General features: G+C 44.4%; 1 protein-coding gene across 5 annotated transcripts in view; it reads right to left on the bottom strand.

Annotated features, from left to right (window-relative positions):
* Positions 1-19672, bottom strand: part of KIDINS220 (kinase D interacting substrate 220) — a 942023-nt gene that overhangs the window by 497533 nt on the left and 424818 nt on the right. For all 5 annotated transcript variants that reach the window (XM_086926367.1, XM_086926369.1, XM_086926371.1 and 2 more), the window contains exons 15-16: positions 16039-16204; positions 13499-13650 (exon numbers count right to left, since the gene is read on the bottom strand). In XM_086926367.1, coding sequence (XP_086782493.1) covers positions 13499-13650; positions 16039-16204 — 318 coding nt within the window. The remainder of the gene's footprint in view (positions 1-13498; positions 13651-16038; positions 16205-19672) is intronic.

The raw sequence follows: 19672 nt of genomic DNA, 5'->3' as shown, positions 1-19672 counted from the left end.
TGCTGCAAGCCCACCAGCAGCATTTGGTTTACAGGGCCTGGGCATACATTGTGCACCGGACTAGGGTCTGACAAGTAAATCAAATAAGCCAATCATGGAGTCACTAATTCATTACAATAATTTACAATAGGGAGCACTTGCACTTTGGCACTGAATAGCAGTGGCAAAGTATCCAAAGAATCTAGACCATCAAAACACATAGCAAAAATACAGGAGGCAACAGCAAAAAATGGAAGGTAGACCCACGCCAATGGTGCCAGGTCTAACACGTGTCCCCTCCAGCTGAAATGTGTGGAGAACTACCCACCCCTTTGGGGGTTCTCTTCACTAAGGCGGAAAAATCTGGACAGACCATCAGCATTGGCGTGTTCAGTACCAGGGCGGTGTTCCACAGTGAAGTCCATCTCCTGTGGGGAAAAGGACCACCTTACCAGCTTTGGATTCTCACCCCTCATCTGCAATAACAATCTGGGGGCATGTGGTCTGTCTGAATCTGGATGTGAATCCCAAAAAAGTATGGTCTCAACTTCTTCAGTGCCCAGACCACGGTAAATGCCTCACGCTCAATTGCACTCTACCTCTGTTCCTGTGGAAGTAACCTTCTACTGATGAAGGCTACAGGTTGGTCTAGGCCCTCCTCATTTATCTGTGAAAGAACAGCCCACACACCGTGCTCTGAAGCATCTGTCTGTACAATGAACTCTTTAGAGAAGTTGGGCGCCAGAAGCACAGACGACGTACACATGGCAGTCTTCAGGGCATCAAAAGCTTTCTGACAAGTGTCAGTACAGTTTACTTTCTTGGGCTGCTTCCTGGAAGTCAGCTCTGTCAAGGGAGCAACAATGCTGCCATAAACCTTGACAAACTTCCTGTAGTACCCAGTGAGTTCTAAAAAGGCTCTAACCTCTACCTGGGTCTTGGGGGGTTCCCAATCCAGGATGGTCTCAATCTTGGGCTGTAGGGGTGCCACCTGGACGCTCCCAACCTGGAGTCCCAAGTACACCACAGAACCCTGCCCGATCTGGCACTTACTCGCCTTGATGGTGAGGCCTGCTCTCCGCAGCGCCATCAACACTTCCCAGAGGTGGCACAGATGTTCTTCCCAACTGGCGAATGTCATCCTGGTAGGCAGCACGGAAATCTTCCAGTCCAGCCAAAACCTTGTTGACCAACCTCTGAAAGGTGGCAGGGGCATTCTTCATCCCAAAGGGCATAACCCGGAATTGTTAGTGCCCATCTGGTGTGAAGAATGCTGACCTCTCTTTTGCCCCATCATTTAAGGCGATCTACCAGTACCCTGACGTTAGATCAAACGTGCTGAGGTAGCGGGCAGTCCCTAACTGATCAATGAGCACATCAGGTCTGGGATGGGGTGTGTGTCAGTCCTGGTGACTGAATTGAGCCCTCGGTAGTCCACACAGAACCGGAGTTCTGGTGTAGCACCCGGTGCAGCAGCCTTTGGGACCAAGACCACTGAGCTGGCCCAAGGACTGGTAGAGGACTCCATCACCTCTATTGCAAGCATCTTGGAGACCTCCTCCTTGATGCAAGCTCTCACCCTGTCAGTCACTCTGTAGGTTTTGTGCTTAACAGGAGGACTGTCCCCAGCGTCTACATCATGGATACAGCAATCAGTAACACTGGGAATCAGGGAGAACAGATCAGAAAACTGTCCCAACAACTGGCGACAGCCCTTCTGCTGCTCAGGGGTCAGGGTGGAAGAGAGGTTTACACCATGCACTAACCCATATTACTCTGTTGTAGACAGGAGGTGAGGAAGAGGCTCAGTCTCCTCCTCCATTTCATCATCTGTCGCTAGGAGCATGCCCCAGTCGGACCTCTCTAAGTTGGAATTCAGGTGGTTGACATGTAGGACCCGCAAAGGGTTCCTGGGAGAATGAAAGTCCACCAATTAGGTGACCTTGCTCTTGCGCTCCACCACCTCAAATGGTCCGGTCCACTTATCCTGCAGCACACAGGGCTCCACAGGGGCCATGACCCAAGCTTTCTGACCAGGCTGAAGCTCAATCAGAGTGGCATTCTGATCGTACCACTGCTTCATCTCGTCCTGGCTGGCTTCCAGATTCGCTTGAGAGAGTTGCCTGAAACGCCGGGTTTCGTTTCGGAAGGCCAGCATGTAACTATATACAGCCTGGGGATGTTTCCTGGGAGCTTTCGCCCAGCCTTCCATTACCAAACTCAGAGGTCCTCTTACAGGGTGATCTTAAAAAATAAGAGAGTTTCCCAGAGGCCAGAAAGGACCGGGTATCAACAGTATCAACAAGAAAATTTCCTTTCTGTGCTATTATACTTCTAATTAGTGACCAAAAGGCCTACACACAAACCATGAGATACCACAAGTGATTTACCATTTGTTTCTTGAATTTTATTTACTTTAAAAACATTTTCTTATCAGTTAAAAACATAAGCAAGCATTCATTGTATATTATCACGATCACGTGCTCTGGTACATTTCAAAAGTTTCTATCTAACAATTCCAGTTACGGTTACTATCTCAGAGTCACTGATCCTAATGCTTCAATTAAACCTAAATTTGAATCACAGATTTTATAGATAAACTTGAAAATTACAGTCAATTAAAAACACAATACATAAAAATCCTTGGTCGACGCGTTTTGGTGCTTAGTATTGATGTAACACCTTCTTCAGGACAGACGAATTAAAAACCAGTGTAGTCTTCTTTCTACAAAATCAATATACATAATTAATTTAATGCTTACTAAGAAAAACTTGTGGTTAAACAAGTTGTTTAGTGGTTGTGTCATATTTAGAGGAATTTAATTATTCTCACAAACTAACAGGCTTACTTTAGTTAGATGACTATTGGTCCTTCTTCTCACTTTTAGGCCAATACAATTCATGGAGCCAATTTAATGAACGCTCTCAGGTATTCTGTAATTCAAGAGGGTAGCCTTTTAGAATAAATACAGCTATCCTCACCTGATCAAACACTAAATAGATTAATGTGCCTACTTACTTAAAAACGGGAAAGACTCGTTTTTGTGGGGTCAAATTAATCGTAACTGCGTCTTTCAATCTGCGCAGAACAGCTGATCGGTTCTGATGCACCGGTAGTCTGTATTGATTAGACAAACATTTTATTTAGAATCTAAATTTTACATTCTAGCCAGGCTGATGTTCCATAGCTCCTGATTAGTGTAGTTACATACCTATAAGCTTGAGGTATATCGCTTGGTCCAGCTTTTAAGCTTCCTGCTTGGAATCAGTTTTGAGGCGATAGTCCCACTTCTTTCTGTGTACCCTAAATGGTAAAATGTATTTATTGCACAATCTCTGCATGAATTATAGAAAGCATGAGTTGTTTCATTCTTAGCATTTTTTAGGGGTCTAAATCTAATGTTTTGAATTCTAGTAAAAGCCCAATTTTTAACATCCCTCATGTAGGGTATATTTTTCTCAAAACTGCCTACCAACCACTTTTCGGTGGAATGTTCTATAGACTAATGTCCATAATCCACAGGGAAACCACCGCTAACCTGGATTTAAAATCTTGGCGTTTTATATCCCTTGAGTTGTGCTACATGACAAAGGAATGATTTTCAGCATATGTGGCTATCGATTTCTTAAAAGGAGCCACTACAGTTCAATAGAATTGATTGAATTACCCCAGTTTCGGCATTACATGAAGCAATTGCCAGGCGCACTTTAATGTATGTTTATGTGTACCCGCAATTGTGGCAGCTTATATACTAAAAAATAGACACATAAGATCGATATGTTGCATGTATTTAGATTAGCACTAGGGAATAAACGATCAATTTTGACTAGGCAACTGCAGAAATAGAAGACGGACAACCTGTCTGGCACTATCCCATAGCCAGTGCAGTAAGATCCACACAACAGGGACTGAATGGTTGTCCCGTTACAGACAAAGGGAGATGCTAATAACAATATGAGGCCCATTTTCCAAAAGAAGCGGCACATTACTGTGTTCGTAAAAAAAGAAAAACATTTTTTCTCGAATTGTTGAGAATACATTAGCACAAATTTGTTCTAAATTGCGGTGGTTGATAAATTGTAAGTACAAACAATAATTTAAGTAATAACAAAAACAACGATAGTCTCTCGTCATATTAACGGCGTGATTTATCTTCACGAAAAACTACTAAAATGGCGCGAATGTAGGCGCCGAGAAATGCAATACGGATATGACTTATGCAGCGAGTCTCTTTACAAAACTACAATCATGGCGATTAAAATATGTGAACAGGTGTTATTCATTTCATGCCGCCGGCTTTGCCAATTAAGAATCTTAATGCAAGGGAGGCCCCTGTATATAGCCCCGACCTGCTATCACTACATTCCAAGCACGGGGAGCAGGAAGGTGGTTGAAGAGAGCTGAGCACGAGCACACGGTAAGGAGCACACGTGTAGAAAAGGGGTATGATACAGGCTTGAGACATCCATACCTAACTCTTAATATAATTCCTAGTCTTTAAGGAAGCGATACGAGGAGTCTGGCAGGGCAGGGCCATGGGTATGGATATCTAGATCGTGGACTATAATTGTAGATTACCCTTAACATCGACCATGGTAATCTAAATACATCTGGCCAGACTCAGTACCTGAAACAAAAATGTAACAAGCAATGCAGATTTGATTGCTTCATGTAATGCCGAAACTGGGGTAATTCAATCAATTCTATTGAACTGTAGTGGCTCCTTTTAAGAAATCGATAGCCACATATGCTGAAAATCATTCCTTTGTCATGTAGCACAACTCAAGGGATATAAAACGCCAAGATTTTAAATCCAGGTTAGCGGTGGTTTCCCTGTTGATTATGGACATTAGTCTATAGAACATTCCACCGAAAAGTGGTTGGTAGGCAGTTTTGAGAAAAATATACCCTTCATGAGGGATGTTAAAAATTGGGCTTTTACTAGAATTCAAAACGTTAGATTTAGACCCCTAAAAAATGCTAAGAATGAAACAACTCATGCTTTCTATAATTCATGCAGAGATTGTGCAATAAATACATTTTACCATTTAGGGTACACAGAAAGAAGTGGGACTATCGCCTCAAAACTGATTACAAGCAGGAAGCTTAAAAGCTGGACCAAGCGATATACCTCACGCTTATAGGTATGTAACTACACTAATCAGGAGCTATGGAACAGCAGCCTGGCTAGAATGTAAAATTTAGATTCTAAATAAAATGTTGTCTAATCAATACAGACTACCGATGCATCAGAACCGATCAGCTGTTCTGCGCAGATTGAAAGACGCAGTTACGATTAATTTGACCCCACAAAAACGAGTCTTTCCCGTTTTTAAGTAAGTAGGCACATTAATCTATTTAGTGTTTGATCAGGTGAGGATAGCTGTATTTATTCTAAAAGGCTACCCTCTTGAATTACAGAATACCTGAGAGCGTTCATTAAATTGGCTCCAGACCTAAATGAATTGTATTGGCCTAAAAGTGAGAAGAAGGACCAATAGTCATCTAACTAAAGTAAGCCTGTTAGTTTGTGAGAATAATTAAATCCCTCTAAATATGACACAACTACTAAACAACTTGTTTAACCACAAGTTTTTCTTAGTAAGCATTAAATTAATTATGTATATTGATTTTGTAGAAAGAAGACTACACTGGTTTTTAATTCGTCTGTCCTGAAGAAAGTGTTACATCAATACTAAGCACCGAAACGCGTCGACCAAGGATTTTTATGTATTGTGTTTTTAAATTACTGTAATTTTCAAGTTTATCTATAAAATCTGTGATTCAAATTCAGGTTTAATTGAAGCATTAGGATCAGTGACTAAGAGATAGTAACCGTAACTGGAATTGTTAGATAGAAACTTTTGAAATGTACCAGAGCACGTGATCGTGATAATATACAATGAATGCTTGCTTATGTTTTTAACTGATAAGAAAATGTTTTTAAAGTAAATAAAATTCGAGAAACAAATGGTAAATCACTTGTGGTATCTAGCATTAATCATCTGTGTCATAATTTTGATGTAAAAGGCCTCTTACAGGGTGACCATAGAGCAGTTCAAAGGGGCTGAACCCTAAGGACTTCTGTGGCACCTCTCTGTAAGTAAAGAGAAGGCATGGCAAGAGGACATCCCACTTACACCTCATAGGTTCCTCAAGACCCATAAACATGCCTTTGAGGGTTTGGTTGAATCTCTCAATCAGCCCATTATCTTGGGGGTGGTAAGGAGTGGTGAACTTATACGTTACACCACACTCCTGCCACAGGGGCTTCATATACTTGGAAAATAAGTTTGTACCACGGTCTGACAGCACTTCTCTGGGAAACCCCACAAGGGAGAAAATCCCCATCAACCGACGATCCACCACGGAGGACGTCACCGACCGGAGAGGGATGGCTTCCGGGTGCCGGGTGGCATGGTCCACCAAGACCAGGATGAACCTGTTGCCCATGGCTGTCTTGGGATCCAGAGGCCCCACAATGTCAATGCCCACCCTTTCAGAGGGGGTGCTGACCACAGTGAATGGCTGGGGAGGAGCCCTTTGCTTCCTCCCACTCTTTCCACTTGCCTGGCAAGTCTTACAGGTCCTGCAATGAGAATCTGAACTCTTGCACATTTGGGGCCAATAAAAGTGGGTGACAAGCCTTTCAAAGGTCTTGTCCTGTCCCAAATGTCCTGCTAAAGGCACATCATGATCCAAACCCAGTAGGAACGCTCTGAAGAGCTGGGGTACCACCAGTACACGTGCAGACCCAGGCTCAGCAACCTTAGGCTCGCTATACAGGAGGCCATTCTCCCAGTAGAGCCAATGTGATCCAGACTGATCACCTACTGCCTAGTTTGCAGCCTGTTGCCGCAAACCCACAAGAGAAGGGCACTTTTTCTGCTCCTCACAGAACTCTTCCCTGGAGGGTCCTCCTTCCTGATGCCAATGGGTCAGCTCAGGCAGATTCCCAAGGTCAGCTACCTGTTCCCCTGTAGGTTCCAGGGCATCCCCTCAAGGTCTGCCTCCTCCTGGACCATGGGAACAGGGGGCTGGTTTCGCACGCCCCCTACCTCTTCTCTATAAGGCAGGCACCTGGGCCACTCTTTCAGGCTCCAGCTCCTCTTGAACACCCTTACTGGCTGCCATGGACCGTGGTCACACACTCCCACTCAGGCAGACCCAACATCTCCAAATGAGCACTTCGCTCCACCTTAGCCCAAGGGGAGCTCTCCAAATCGATACCCAACAGACAGTCAACAGGCATGGCTGGCCTCACAGCTACTTTAAGAGTACCAGAGATTCTCCCCCACACTCAAAGGGAACCTGAGCCGCCTTGCAGTGGCTCTCTGTGTTGTCAGCAGCAACAACCAGATAAAATACATTGGGGCCCACCTGCTCTTCAGAGACCAGCCGACAACTAAACACAAAGATCCACCCTCAGATAGATTCATAAGCCATGTCCTCCCAGATTAAGTATGTTTCCTACAGTGGTGGGAAAAACACATTGTTTGTTTAAATACCCCTCACACACTAAAAGGGCCCTTGGTGTCATGCTTCATCATAGGGGTCTTCCCGCCCCTCTACGGGACGGGGCGTGCTACGATCTATGGTTACGCGGGAGCACTGTGGTTGTGAGACAACTATGTGTTGTGTAGGAGTGGGAGTGGAAGGGTCAGGAGTGAATGGAAAGGTGAAGTTAAAAAATATCTGGCTCGTTGATCAAAAAAACTTTAATATACCTTTGAGCTGGTATTATTAAAATATGGTGGAGGAGGTGAATTGCATCAATGAGCCGTGCCTCCTATGTCAGTCACTCCTGACCCTTCCACTCACACTCCTACACAACACATAGTAGATCTTTGTGTTTAGTATCGATAGACTGAAGGAGGGCGTATCCACCTCCACTGCTCTTGTCGAGCAGTACCTCTTTGCTCCCCACTTAGTTTTTTTAGCCTGCCGACAACTGACAGCTGTCACACTGGCTCGGGTGTCTCCAAGAGCCTCCACTCTATGGCCACTGATGGTGAGCCACTGCCTGTACTTTTTAGGGTTATCAGGCAGCTGGGGACCACCTCACAGACTCCTAAAGAGACGATGGACATCTCTGCATGGCCCTCCCCATCCTTTGGCACCCGTCTCCTCCCTCAGGGCTACACTACCCATCTGCCGGGGTGGTGAACCAATGGGTGCTGTTTTGTCTCTCTGTGAGCACTGGGGATCATAGAACCGATGGCCCAACTCACCACACTTAAAACATTTTAAGGGTCCCTTTTGAACAGGCTTACCTGTCGGGCCCCTTGGCTTCTTTTCAGGGGAAGGCTGGGAACCATTCCCTTGGTTCCCTTGGGGATTACTTTGGGGCCCGTTCTGGTACTCCCTCTGGTTACCCTTGTCCCCCCCACTCTTCTGCTGGGGACCCTGCCCACCTTTGGCGAAGTCTCCCACATGACCCTTGTGGACCCGGGTGCTCACCCAGCGGTCAGCCTCCTCAGCAAGCTTCCTAGGGTTAGTCAGCTTGCTATCAATAAGGTACTGGCTCTGGAAAACAATTATTAGACATGTGCTTCCATGCAAACAAATCATAGAGCCCCTGATAATTATTCACTTTGCTACCATTCACCCAACCATCCAATGCTCTTCAAAAAAAGTCACATATTCTACCCAAGTGCTAGACTCAAGTTTCTTACAATTCCTTAACCTTTGTGTATAAAGCTCAGGGGTCAACCCATACCTGGTCATTAAGGCTGCCTTCATGTGCACATAAGAATTCTGATCCTCAGAAGGCAATTCCAATAAGGTATCCCGCCCATCACTGAGGAACCTCGCCCACAACCTGCTCCACAATCCTTCTCAGGCACCTAGTGGGAGGTCATAGCTACCTCATATGCCTTAAACCATTGCCCAATATCTTCATTCTTATGAAACTCCTTAAAGACATCTTTGGGAATACACATTTGTTTCTACAGGCATGGATGGTGTGCTGCCACCAGAGGGAAACATTTCAAAACTCTTAGATTTCAATTCCAATTCCCTCATACTCCCAATGCATTCTTTTTTCCTTCAAGGCCAACTTCTTATTCTCCAACTCCATCTGACCACCTTTTTTAGCTTGGCCAGCTCCATCTTATGCACCCAATCACTCTCCCTGTCCTCCAACTCTCTTGGGGACAGGTCCTTTGAAGAGACACTGCTGCCTGCTCTGGAAGGCACTCTCCTCCCATCCAGGCCCACTGGCCCCTCTAGCTGCCCATCTAAATTCTCTACCTCCTCCCGAGGCTCTTCAGGATGCTCAGTGGCATTCCTTGATTCTAGCAAAACACACAAGATGATGGACGGAATGTTGCACAATGGCAAAACATTCACCCCCAGTCACAGATCTGGATTTAATCCATTGTTATTTTGCTCAACAAGCCACCCCAGTTCAGAATGGCATATGCAAATCAGTCTTGACCCTGTGCCTCATGGGAACAGTCCAGACCGAACTGCCAAGCCATGTCTTCCCTGGACCGGAACCAAGCATCCTAGGACCGGTTTCTGGCTATCAGCCATCTTCAGCCAGGGTAGCTTGACTCCAGGGCTTAGTGAGCACGGGACACACGTCTGGGCATTCCTTGATTCTACCCAGGCCTTCAGCGCCTTTTGCTATTACTCTTTCTTGGTGAAGCCTTTCATAGAGACTTTAAATTTCCTGCAAGCAGCTTTGAGGTAAGACACAGTGTAAGTGTCAATCCGATCTCCTTCAAAATCAATGTCAACAGATGCAATGGATGCTGCCTTGCTCCTGGTAAAAAACAGTTAGTAGTCCTCAAAAAGCAAAAAGAAGTTCCAAGGAAAATTCTACCAAAAAGTATGTGGTCGTGTTATGGTCTGCACTCACTAGTAGTGTACACCAATCACTGTATATGAATCACAAATGCAAGTCCAAATCCTCACAGCTGAACACCAATGTTAGAACTAGTGGTCTCTAGTTTGCAGAGGTAGGTACCTTTGTCCAAACAGAGACCCTTGCTTCTAGTCAGGGTAAGGGGGCTGTAGTCCTAAATAACCCCTGCTCACCCCCTTGGTAGCTTGGCACGAGCAGGCAGGCTTATCTCAGAGGCAGTGTGTAAAGCATTTGCGAGCACATACAGTAATACAGTGAAAACACTACTAATGGACACCACACCAGTTTAGAAAAATAAGTAATCTTACCTAGACTTAACACAAGACCAAACAACAAAAATCCACAATACTGTAATCAAAAATAGACTTTAAAATGGTAGAAAATAGCTTAGTTCAATGTAGATGGTAAATGTGACACTTTACTCTCAAAGTACCTTAGATGAATCACGCAAACAAACAAAAGGGTCTCAGGGAGGTTGATGTGCAGTTCCTTACATTCTGGGGAGTGATGAGCCGGTTCCTTACTGCTGCGCAGGGGAGTTGAGGCTTGCTTCCTTACTGTGTGTAGTTGGTGCGTCGCTTCTTACTGCGGCCCGGTGCTGATGCAACAAGAGCTTCCTTACTGTGTGGGGAGTTGGTGCGTCGCTTTTTACTGCGGCCCGGTGATGATGCGACAAGATGACACCTCGATGCTACGGTCCAGCGCGATGTGACAAAATGGCGTCTTTGATGCGATGCCACAACGTGAATGCGATGCGTGCGCGCCCAACGGCCGAGCAGCGAACTCAGTAACTTCTGAGCTGCGACAGGCCCTGCGACCGGCTACTAAGGAGATGCGAGGGCAACCTCTGCAGCGGCGACACGATTCTACAGGGATGCGACACGCTTCGTCGATGATGCGAACTGCTGCGGTGGCACACTTCTTCGGCGACGCAACGTCAACTGCTGCGGAGGCAACACGCCTCTCCTCGTTGTGTCACGCTTCCAGCTCCCAGCCACAAGCAGACTTCTCACAGGGCCCAAACAACAGTAGCCAGCCCTCTGCAGGTAGGATTCCCAGCCAGGGAATTCAGGGGGCGCTGGTGGTGAAGTCTAGTATCCCTGAGACTTCAGGCAAGAGACAATCAGACTTCAAGCCCTTGGAGATTCTTCTTCAAGATTGCAAAAGTACACACCACGTTCATTATCTCCTTTCCTTGGCAATAAAGTAACCACTACAGGCCAACCCCAACAGCACAGCACAGGGACAGTCTCCTCCTTCAGTTTCCTTGGTTCTTTTCCTTTGCAAAGGTTTGTCTTGATTCCCTGAAGTGATTTAAAGTTCTGGGGTCTGAGTCCCCCTTTTTATACACACAAATCCTTTGTCTCTGAAGACAGAGTGTGTCTGTACCTAGTCCAAACCAGTCCTGGGTGCATTCTGCCAGTGCACAACTTCTTCCTCAGTCAGTGTGGGCCGGGTCATCAGACGCACCACAGGAGGTGGAGCCAGCATTGTGGAAGGCAGGCACAGCCCTATTCAGGCCCAGGTGCTACTCCTCCCACCACTCCCAATGCAGATCGGTCTATTCAGACTAGTGCTGACTCACCCTGCCTCCTGGAGCAACCCCAGCCCTTGTTACCCACAAACCAGACATGGAATACACAACCTAGCAGAAGCAGGTTGGATTGTTAGGTAAGAAAATACCCACAGTGCCAGAGGACTTACTATTTTTTTTCACCCAGAAAATTCAAGACGGCTGGGATGCTGCCAGGTTTTCAAGCCGCTAGGGCCTAGACACGATGGACTGTCTAGGAAGGGCTATGAGAACTCATGTATGAGATCCATGGGTTTCTCCAGGGATGTCCAGGCATTCCCTTCGCATGTTTGGTGTTAGACCTGGCACCATTGGTGTGGGTCTCCCTTCCATTTTTTGCTTTTGCCTCCTGTATTTTTGCTATGTGTTTTGCTGGTCTAGATGCTTTGGGCACGTTCCCACTGCTATTCAGTGCCAAAGTGCAAGTGCTCCCTGTAATTTATTGTAATGTAATGGTTTAGTGACTCCATGATTGGCTTGTTTGTCAGACCCTAGTCAAGTGCACCATGTGTGCCCAGGGCCTGTAAACCAAATGCTGCTCCCCTAAGGTAGGCCCAGGGTACCCCCATGGGAAGGGTGCATTGTATGTCAAAGGTAGGGCATGCACTGATGTGTGTGGCATGTCCTGGTAGTGAATTACAGCCAATTTAGTTTTTCACTATTGCAATGCTACCTGTTCCTAAAGGCCAGTATGGGCAGTTTGATTATAACATCTTATAATCCTAACTGACCCAGGGAAAATGGTAGAAAAGCAAATTTAGTATGCCTGAACTCACAATACATCTTTTAGTGAAGTTGGTTTTAACATTCTGTGTTTGAAAATACAGCTTAAAATTATGATAGACCATCTTCCAAAGTGTCACTAGTGTTTAACTTGTGAAAAAAGAAACACGCTTTGAAAATCTTTCCAAGCCAACCTGCAGTCACCTCGGTCAATCCCTATCCAGGAATCTCCCTACTCACCAGTGTCACACATGCAGAGCGGGTGTTGGGGCACGCAGACAGCTCCCTTGCAAGAGAGGGAGCAGGCCAGCAAGCGCAGTCCTATCTCTGGTGGTGGTGAGCCTGCCCCCACATTGCCTCCTGCACTTGACACAGAGCTGTTCTGCTGGTGACATGGCTGGGACACATATCTCACCCCAGGGCTCCAAACAGCAAAGATGGGTCTGCAACTATAGTAGTGAGGCTGCCCTCCATTGAACTGACAAACGCAGACTACAGGTTGTGGCAGGCTGTTACACTTTTCTGGTATGTTAATGGTTGTTTTTGCGCAGCCTTTAAAAAGGCACCATATCAAGGTGATTAGTTAAATAAAAATAGTAACACAGCCAAGCACAGTGAGGCACCATCATTTCTGTAAAGAAAACAATCAGCCTGCAATGTTTTGCAAATAGAAACTGCAACATGATGCATACTTCGAATGTAGGGGAAAAATGTAAAATATAGTGTTTGCATTCCCCAGGTCTTACTCCTATGACAGCTCAATAGTTTTGTTTTTGAACGCCACTACTAAACAACGTAAATACTTAAGTGTTCTCTTTCATGCAATAGTGAGTGATTAAAAAAAAGTACACCAGCACAGGAATTTGCTTAAAGTCTCATAGAAACATAAATAACCAGCATTGTCAAATCAGCAGATTTCACCTTTGGGACCTAATGCTCCATGGAAGGGACAAACCAGACTGACAAGTTGGAACTCAAATAAACAGGCAATTGAGAGTAACAGGGAAGGCAGCCAATGGTAACTAATGGGTGAGCTCCAAGCCTATGTATGTCCTCGGTAAGCCTACATTATGTCTCACATACGACAGAGCATGCACTGTCTAGTAGGCTCAAACTAAAAATGAGTATAAAACGGGACCTGCCAGGAATTACAGATCCTTATGACTGGCAGTACAAATAGATCTATGAACAAGCCAAGATGTATGGAAATATGTTAAGTTTCCCAAAGATGTCTGAAGCCCTAATCAACATTCTACAAACTGACACAGTGAAGACAGTTATATGTGTTTTCAATTGGCAAAAATAAAGTGAAACAAAATGGATTTGTCAGAAAGAACAAAAAAGGTTGTACCTTGTGTCTCCTCTGTTTTAAAAACACGAAATAATCTTGTTGCCAAATAGCCAAACTCTCTTTCACACGCATCAGAAAGTGTTGCAATCATTTCTGCCATTGAAGTTTCACCGCCCACACTGGACAGTCTATTGTAGTCCGTAAACAGAAACCTTTAAAGAAAGATACAGAAAGTTGAACAAGATAAAAACCTATACAAATAGAACACACTGGTTGTTAGTTAAATATAATTTGTTGCAATAATTCAAACACTAAAGCTGAAGGGAGGAATGCTTACAAGTAGCCTAAACCAATGGCAATTGGTCTGTTAGCATTCCAATCCAGCGTCTTTTACCCACTGTGTCATATAGAATGAGGCTCACCTTGTGCAAATCAGCACTGACCCTGCTCGTCCTGGTAACAGTCCATTCCGAACTGCCAGATGAGGTTCCCTAAAGAAGGGAAAACAAGCAACCCGAGACTGGTTCTGCCCTTTTTTAGGGCTCATCTATTAAGCCATAATTTACACTGCACCCCATGGGGTAGCAAACAACCGCCTGTGTCTCTGTTTTCTTAGGGTGTTACATCAAACACACAAAAGAGGATGGAAGGAATGCTTGTAAACAGTCTAAACCACTCCCAGTCCCATGAGAAGCAGGGTAAGTACTGAAGCAGGCAGAGAAAACAGACTGCATGATCTCAAAGCAGAAAGCGCTGTGGATAACAGCAGCATTGACCTCTTGGATCCACAAACAAATTCAACAAAGCCTCCTATGTGCTGTTGACCCATCACCCAGTACTCAGAACCAAACCTGCTCCAACTCTGGATGTAATGGCCAAGCCTCTTCCAGCTCATTTGTTGTCAGTCTATGAAGAGTAGTAAAGCTATCCCACTTTGCAATCCAGAAAACATGCTATGGAAGAGACACAGATGTAAACTGCCTTGTATCTGGTGCATTATGAAGAGCATCTCTATATCAAATTACTCAGCTTGCCTTTTGAGGGTGTTCAAGGCAACCCCTGTCATGTTCTGCAACGAAATGAGTCAAAACATCAGTGGCGAAAGCAATTTCTCCAGCACAATATCCTGGTCCAGAGAATGTGCCCTCCACCTTTCTACCTATTTGATGTATGTCTATGTCAACAAGATTTTAAATCAACGCAGAGCACAAACCATTTTGGTTTGTGCTTCTCAGAAGTGGAACCTCTTGAAGACCTTCTTTGAAAGCTCAAATGTCTCAAGGGAAAGGAATGATCCCACCTCTCACTCAGAAGACCCCTTCCAACCAAATGCAAACTAGCCCAATGAGTTATAACATTTCTTTACCAAAAGCATTTAGACTTAGAAGTTACCCCTAAGCAAGCACTGAGTTTCTGCCAGTCATGAGTGACCCGCTCCAAAACATGACATACAGAGACAATGACAGTAAATATTGGACATAAGGTTCTTGCACTTACTGCAGGTTTTAAACACCCTAGCTTTCAGCTCTTGTTTAGAAGGGAAACCAATAACCAGTAAAAATAAGAAATAGCTATAAATCTGAAAAACACGAAAAACAGTTTGAATGATCAAACTTATTACCAAGTTCGTTCCAGAGTTCCAACAACTAGATGCAGAGAGGTAACTCAGGGAACTGTGGTTTGCTATTTAAGCATGGTGTGCTTTTGATTCCATTAGGACATGCTGAAGATTCGGTAGCACCATCCAATGCAGGGAAGGAGTATAACTGGTTTTCACCAATCTCAACCTGTCACTGTGGAGTGTCATGGATCATGTATCCATATAAGGAATACATTTCTTTAGAATTCACTGTTCTATAGTCATACGGATCAATAGACCACCACGCATATGAAACCCCCAAATTAGAAAAAGATTGGAATACAGTTAAGCAAATAAAAATCTGCCCAAAAAATAAAAACAATTAGTTGTCAAATTTGCCCACACATCTGCTTATGAAGCTATGTCCGAAGAGCTTAGGCATATAAAACAAAGAGGATGACAGTGGAGCTAAGATGTAATCTATAATTAGAATGTTGGCTTTAACATAGAATATATCTCAAAATAATCAGGCCCACACATGAATCATGAGGGATCCATCATATTAATTTGTATTGGGGTTTGCTTAACAGAAAAGCCCTATCAACAATTAAGTACTGACTGCTATCTTTTCCACTAATATTTTTTTCTGAGTTCTGTTTCTATTTACTTTAATGAAATACACACATACAGATAATTAAATTCTTATAATGGGGTGAATTTCAAGATATCTTGTTAGTTTGGGTCCTATGAGATAGTCTGAGATCAGATTCCCTCGTGCAATGTGATGTCATGGCCTCTATCGGCATTATGATACTACCTAAAGAAAAAACAGAAAAGACTTATGTGTTATATAAAGATACATCCACGTGTACATGCATCAACATAGTGTAGCATTAAATACAGTGCAGTGTTTTAGTGAATCACAGTTTGTTTAACTCAGAGGTAGATAAAAATGCAAGTATTCACTTCATCATGCACATTGAAATGGAAAGTAAATATTTTCTTGAGAATTGCCTCTAACCTGACTGGTAAAGCTTTTGTTGTCTGCTCCGGTAGTTCAGGGGGGTTTACAAACATAAGTTTAAGAAGAAGTTCGAGGTACCCAATTTGTCTTGATAGTCTGGTGCTCAAAACCCAGGCCCAGTTCCAGTTTTCACCTTCCCGCCTGCCTCCAAAGTAAACAGCAGCTGTGAGGAAAGATTTATTTTAAATTATTAAACAGACTCAAAGACAGAAGGCAAGCCCTGAACAAAAAATGTAGCATTCAGGGATCCAAACAAAAAAAAAAAAAAACAATTACAAAACAAACCATTTTCCCCAACATGTATTCATAGAAGCTGGTGATTCTATGGGAATTATAAGGAGAAATAGCACTTGACTGTATTGTTTTATTCCCTAGTCATATTCCGTAAAAAGGTTGGACTCCTCATTATTTAAATTAGTATCTGTTAGAAAGACAAAATCTTACTCACATACATTTAAAATGTAGAATTGAATGTTACCACCTGAGCCCATATTAAGTCCCACGTGCCGTTTCAAGCCTTTAGTTATACAGACAAGCAGCAATTAGAGAGTTGCTTTCATAAAGCAAGAAGGAGAAACCTTGGGGCTGATCAGCAGGTCAAGTATAACGGGATACAGGGATATGATTTCCAGGAAGGTGTCAATCACATTTTGAATTTTGTTTCCGATTTAGGTCGTCATCATTAGACAGACCCTCCAGGATTTCGCAATTTCGCGGTTTCCCGCGAAATCGGCACTTTTGTAAAAATGCCGCGATTTTTACTAAAGTGCCCCCGAAATCGGCACTTTCGTAGAAATCGCGCATCATTTTTACAAAAGCCGCTATATCATGGGGGATCTGATTAGAAAGCCCAAAATATATACATAAGTATCCAAAGAACAAAGGTGCTGCTGCCAAAGTACCAGCTTGTGTAAGACAGCAAGTGTAAATCAAGACAGAGAAAATACCACGGGCAGATTTGAGAGATTTGCAAAAGGACGGATTGCTTTCCATCCATAGGGAATGTTTATCATGATTCAAAACTGATGCAAGAATCACAAGAGACATTCTAGTTCGCAACTTCCTCCTGCGTGGGGTTCAGAAGACATATTTCTCAAAATTGTCCTAAACCCATCACCACTGTACATGCTGCAAAAGGTTTGGGTGTGGGCAAGAGGCACTATGAAACCTGCCCCTGAACTGGTCCTACTGAGATCTTAAAGACAACTGGTGTGTACATTTTTAAGGGCAAAATAAGATGCTAACCCAGTAGGTAATGTGCTAATTTCAGATATGCTAGGCTCGTTTATTTTGTACCCTATGGAATGAGTGATAGAAGTTGAAAATAGGGCAGCATAGGCACATTAGTCCTGATGTTCATAGAGGACATTGTGGGGTTCTGTGAGTAGGCTGAGATATGGACCCCAGAATGAATGTTGTGGGGGGTGGGGAGGGGTGGGGTCATATGAGCGAGGGGAATAGTGGAGGTAAGTTACATTTTAATCTTGTATTGTATGTATTTATTGTTTTAAAGACAACTGTCTAAACGTTAATAAAGAACTTGAACAGTTGGAGCATCAGTGCTGTTTTCCATAATAAATTGACTCCCTGAAGTTTCTTGTATACATTAAAAAACTGCTGCACCTACCTGGCTTACAACTGATGCAATACAGCTAAACAAATATTTTTACACCAAATGGTAGTTGTCAGTATACTTATTAGCACAGTTAACAAAAAGGTAAATTAGTCTTCTTTTTCATGGGTTTAACACGATTGGGTAAGGGAATGCTAAAGTATATACACAGACATTCTGGTTATCTGTCCATCAACCCGAGGAACACTCTGGCAGGCCATATAAATCTCCATAAGGAAGGCTGGCTCATAAGTAAGTGATGTTTTATCTTTACCCCTTCTACTCCGGCCCCATGTGGAGATAACTCACCCAGTGTATAATATTGACTGTTTTCAGATAAAAAAAACGTCATCCCGGGATACTGTTGAGACAGAGACAGCCGTGCGACAGTCGGTCACACGATGTGTGGACACATACTGTCCAGCTCTAGTGAGTTGGTTCACCTAAACTACAGGAGTAATTCACAAAGGGTGTTTAATATATATTCAATTACTTGTTTAGTCCACACTCTTTTCAATAAATCTATCATGGACTGTTTGTAGACACCCTTGGGCTGAAATGGTTTACCATCTATTGTCCCACTGTAGGTACTATTGTACGGGGCTGTAAACCTGACATGCGCAAATAAGTCTAATCCACCAGGAGTACAAGCTTTCTTTGGGTCTGCACACAGGTGATTTTTGGAATGGGCGGTTTTATAATGCCGAATTTAATGCTGTTTTCTATACAAAATATAGTTTCCTTTTTTTTATCCAGACTGAACTAGTTTTTTCCTTTGCACTGATGATGACCTCCTAAAAGAATTTTTACATACGCCTACACTGTTTGAGGTCGAAGTGAGTTGTCATTTTTCGATGGGGAGCTGCTATTGGAAGTCCCACCTCAAACATATAACTACTGGTTCTGATTCTGAAAAGAAACTATCCATTTGAAAAGGAACTATTAAATCTCTCTTTCGTTCAAGATGGTAGCGCTTCCCCGTCTCCTTTATCATCTGCAAAATCACCCCTACCCGATCTTGCTTGTTTCAGCAGGTCAATTCAGCGCTGGGTGCGTTTCTATGGGAGGGGGGTGCGGTCAGGGTGGCCTTACGCACCTGTTTTTTATCCATGTATACTGCTGAGCTTGCTACGTCAGATGTCCTCTCCTACTATCAGGCGGCACACTTGCTGGTTCTCAACAAGTGGTGGTATGGGGATAGGGGGGACCCGGCTTATGCGGTTGAGTGGCACCTGATGGGTAATGTAAATGTAAATGTATAGGCATTTATATAGCGCACTACTTACCCGGAGGGTCCCAAGGCGCTTCGACCGCTGCAAAACCCTTCCTGGCTTCCCTGAGAGATGGTCCCTTAATGGGTATCTCCAGGGTGAGACCAGGCATCCCCGGCGGTCTGGTGGGGCCGTTAGTGAAGATGAGGCAAGCTAATGCCCAGAGTTGCCGAGTGTGAACGCTGATCAGAGTGGGCACCGAGGCGAGAGAATTATCGAGTCCGCTGACCCTGGTCCAGAAACCTGCCGCGCTGGGAATCGAACCCTGGTCCCGGGCCGTCCTCTGCTCTCGGGTCTGCCGCCTCTAACCAGTGAGCCACACTACTTCACTGGTAATAAGTCCCTGCACACACTGCTGTATTCCACGCTGCTTCGTAAGCTTCTCCCCTCGGCCACGCAGGTGGTGTTTCATGTCTGGAGCGGGCTCAGAGTAGGATGGGGTGGTGGAATGTTCTGACCCGGGAGACTCCACTTTGGGGGAAGGGGCGATTGCTCCAACTGGCAGCTTTACGGGGCTTTCAGGGTTCGGACTCTATAGGAATTTCGGCCCTAGGGGACGTGATGACGGAACTGACAATTAAATCTTTCCAGGATCTCCGAGACGAATATGGGATGCCGCGATCCCAGTTTGTTTGAGATATTTGCAGTTTTGACATGCGCTGGCATCCAGCCTGGAAGGTCTGGAGTCTCTCCCCGAATTCAGTCCAATCGAAGCGAAGGTATTCATGGGGGAACTACCTGACCGCAA

This window comes from Lissotriton vulgaris, chromosome 6 (assembly GCF_964263255.1).
Source record: "Lissotriton vulgaris chromosome 6, aLisVul1.2, whole genome shotgun sequence".
NCBI classification, from domain to species: Eukaryota; Metazoa; Chordata; class Amphibia; order Caudata; family Salamandridae; genus Lissotriton; species Lissotriton vulgaris.
The sequence above is the reverse complement of the archived record's forward strand: the minus strand, read 5'-3'. Positions and strand labels throughout refer to the sequence as shown.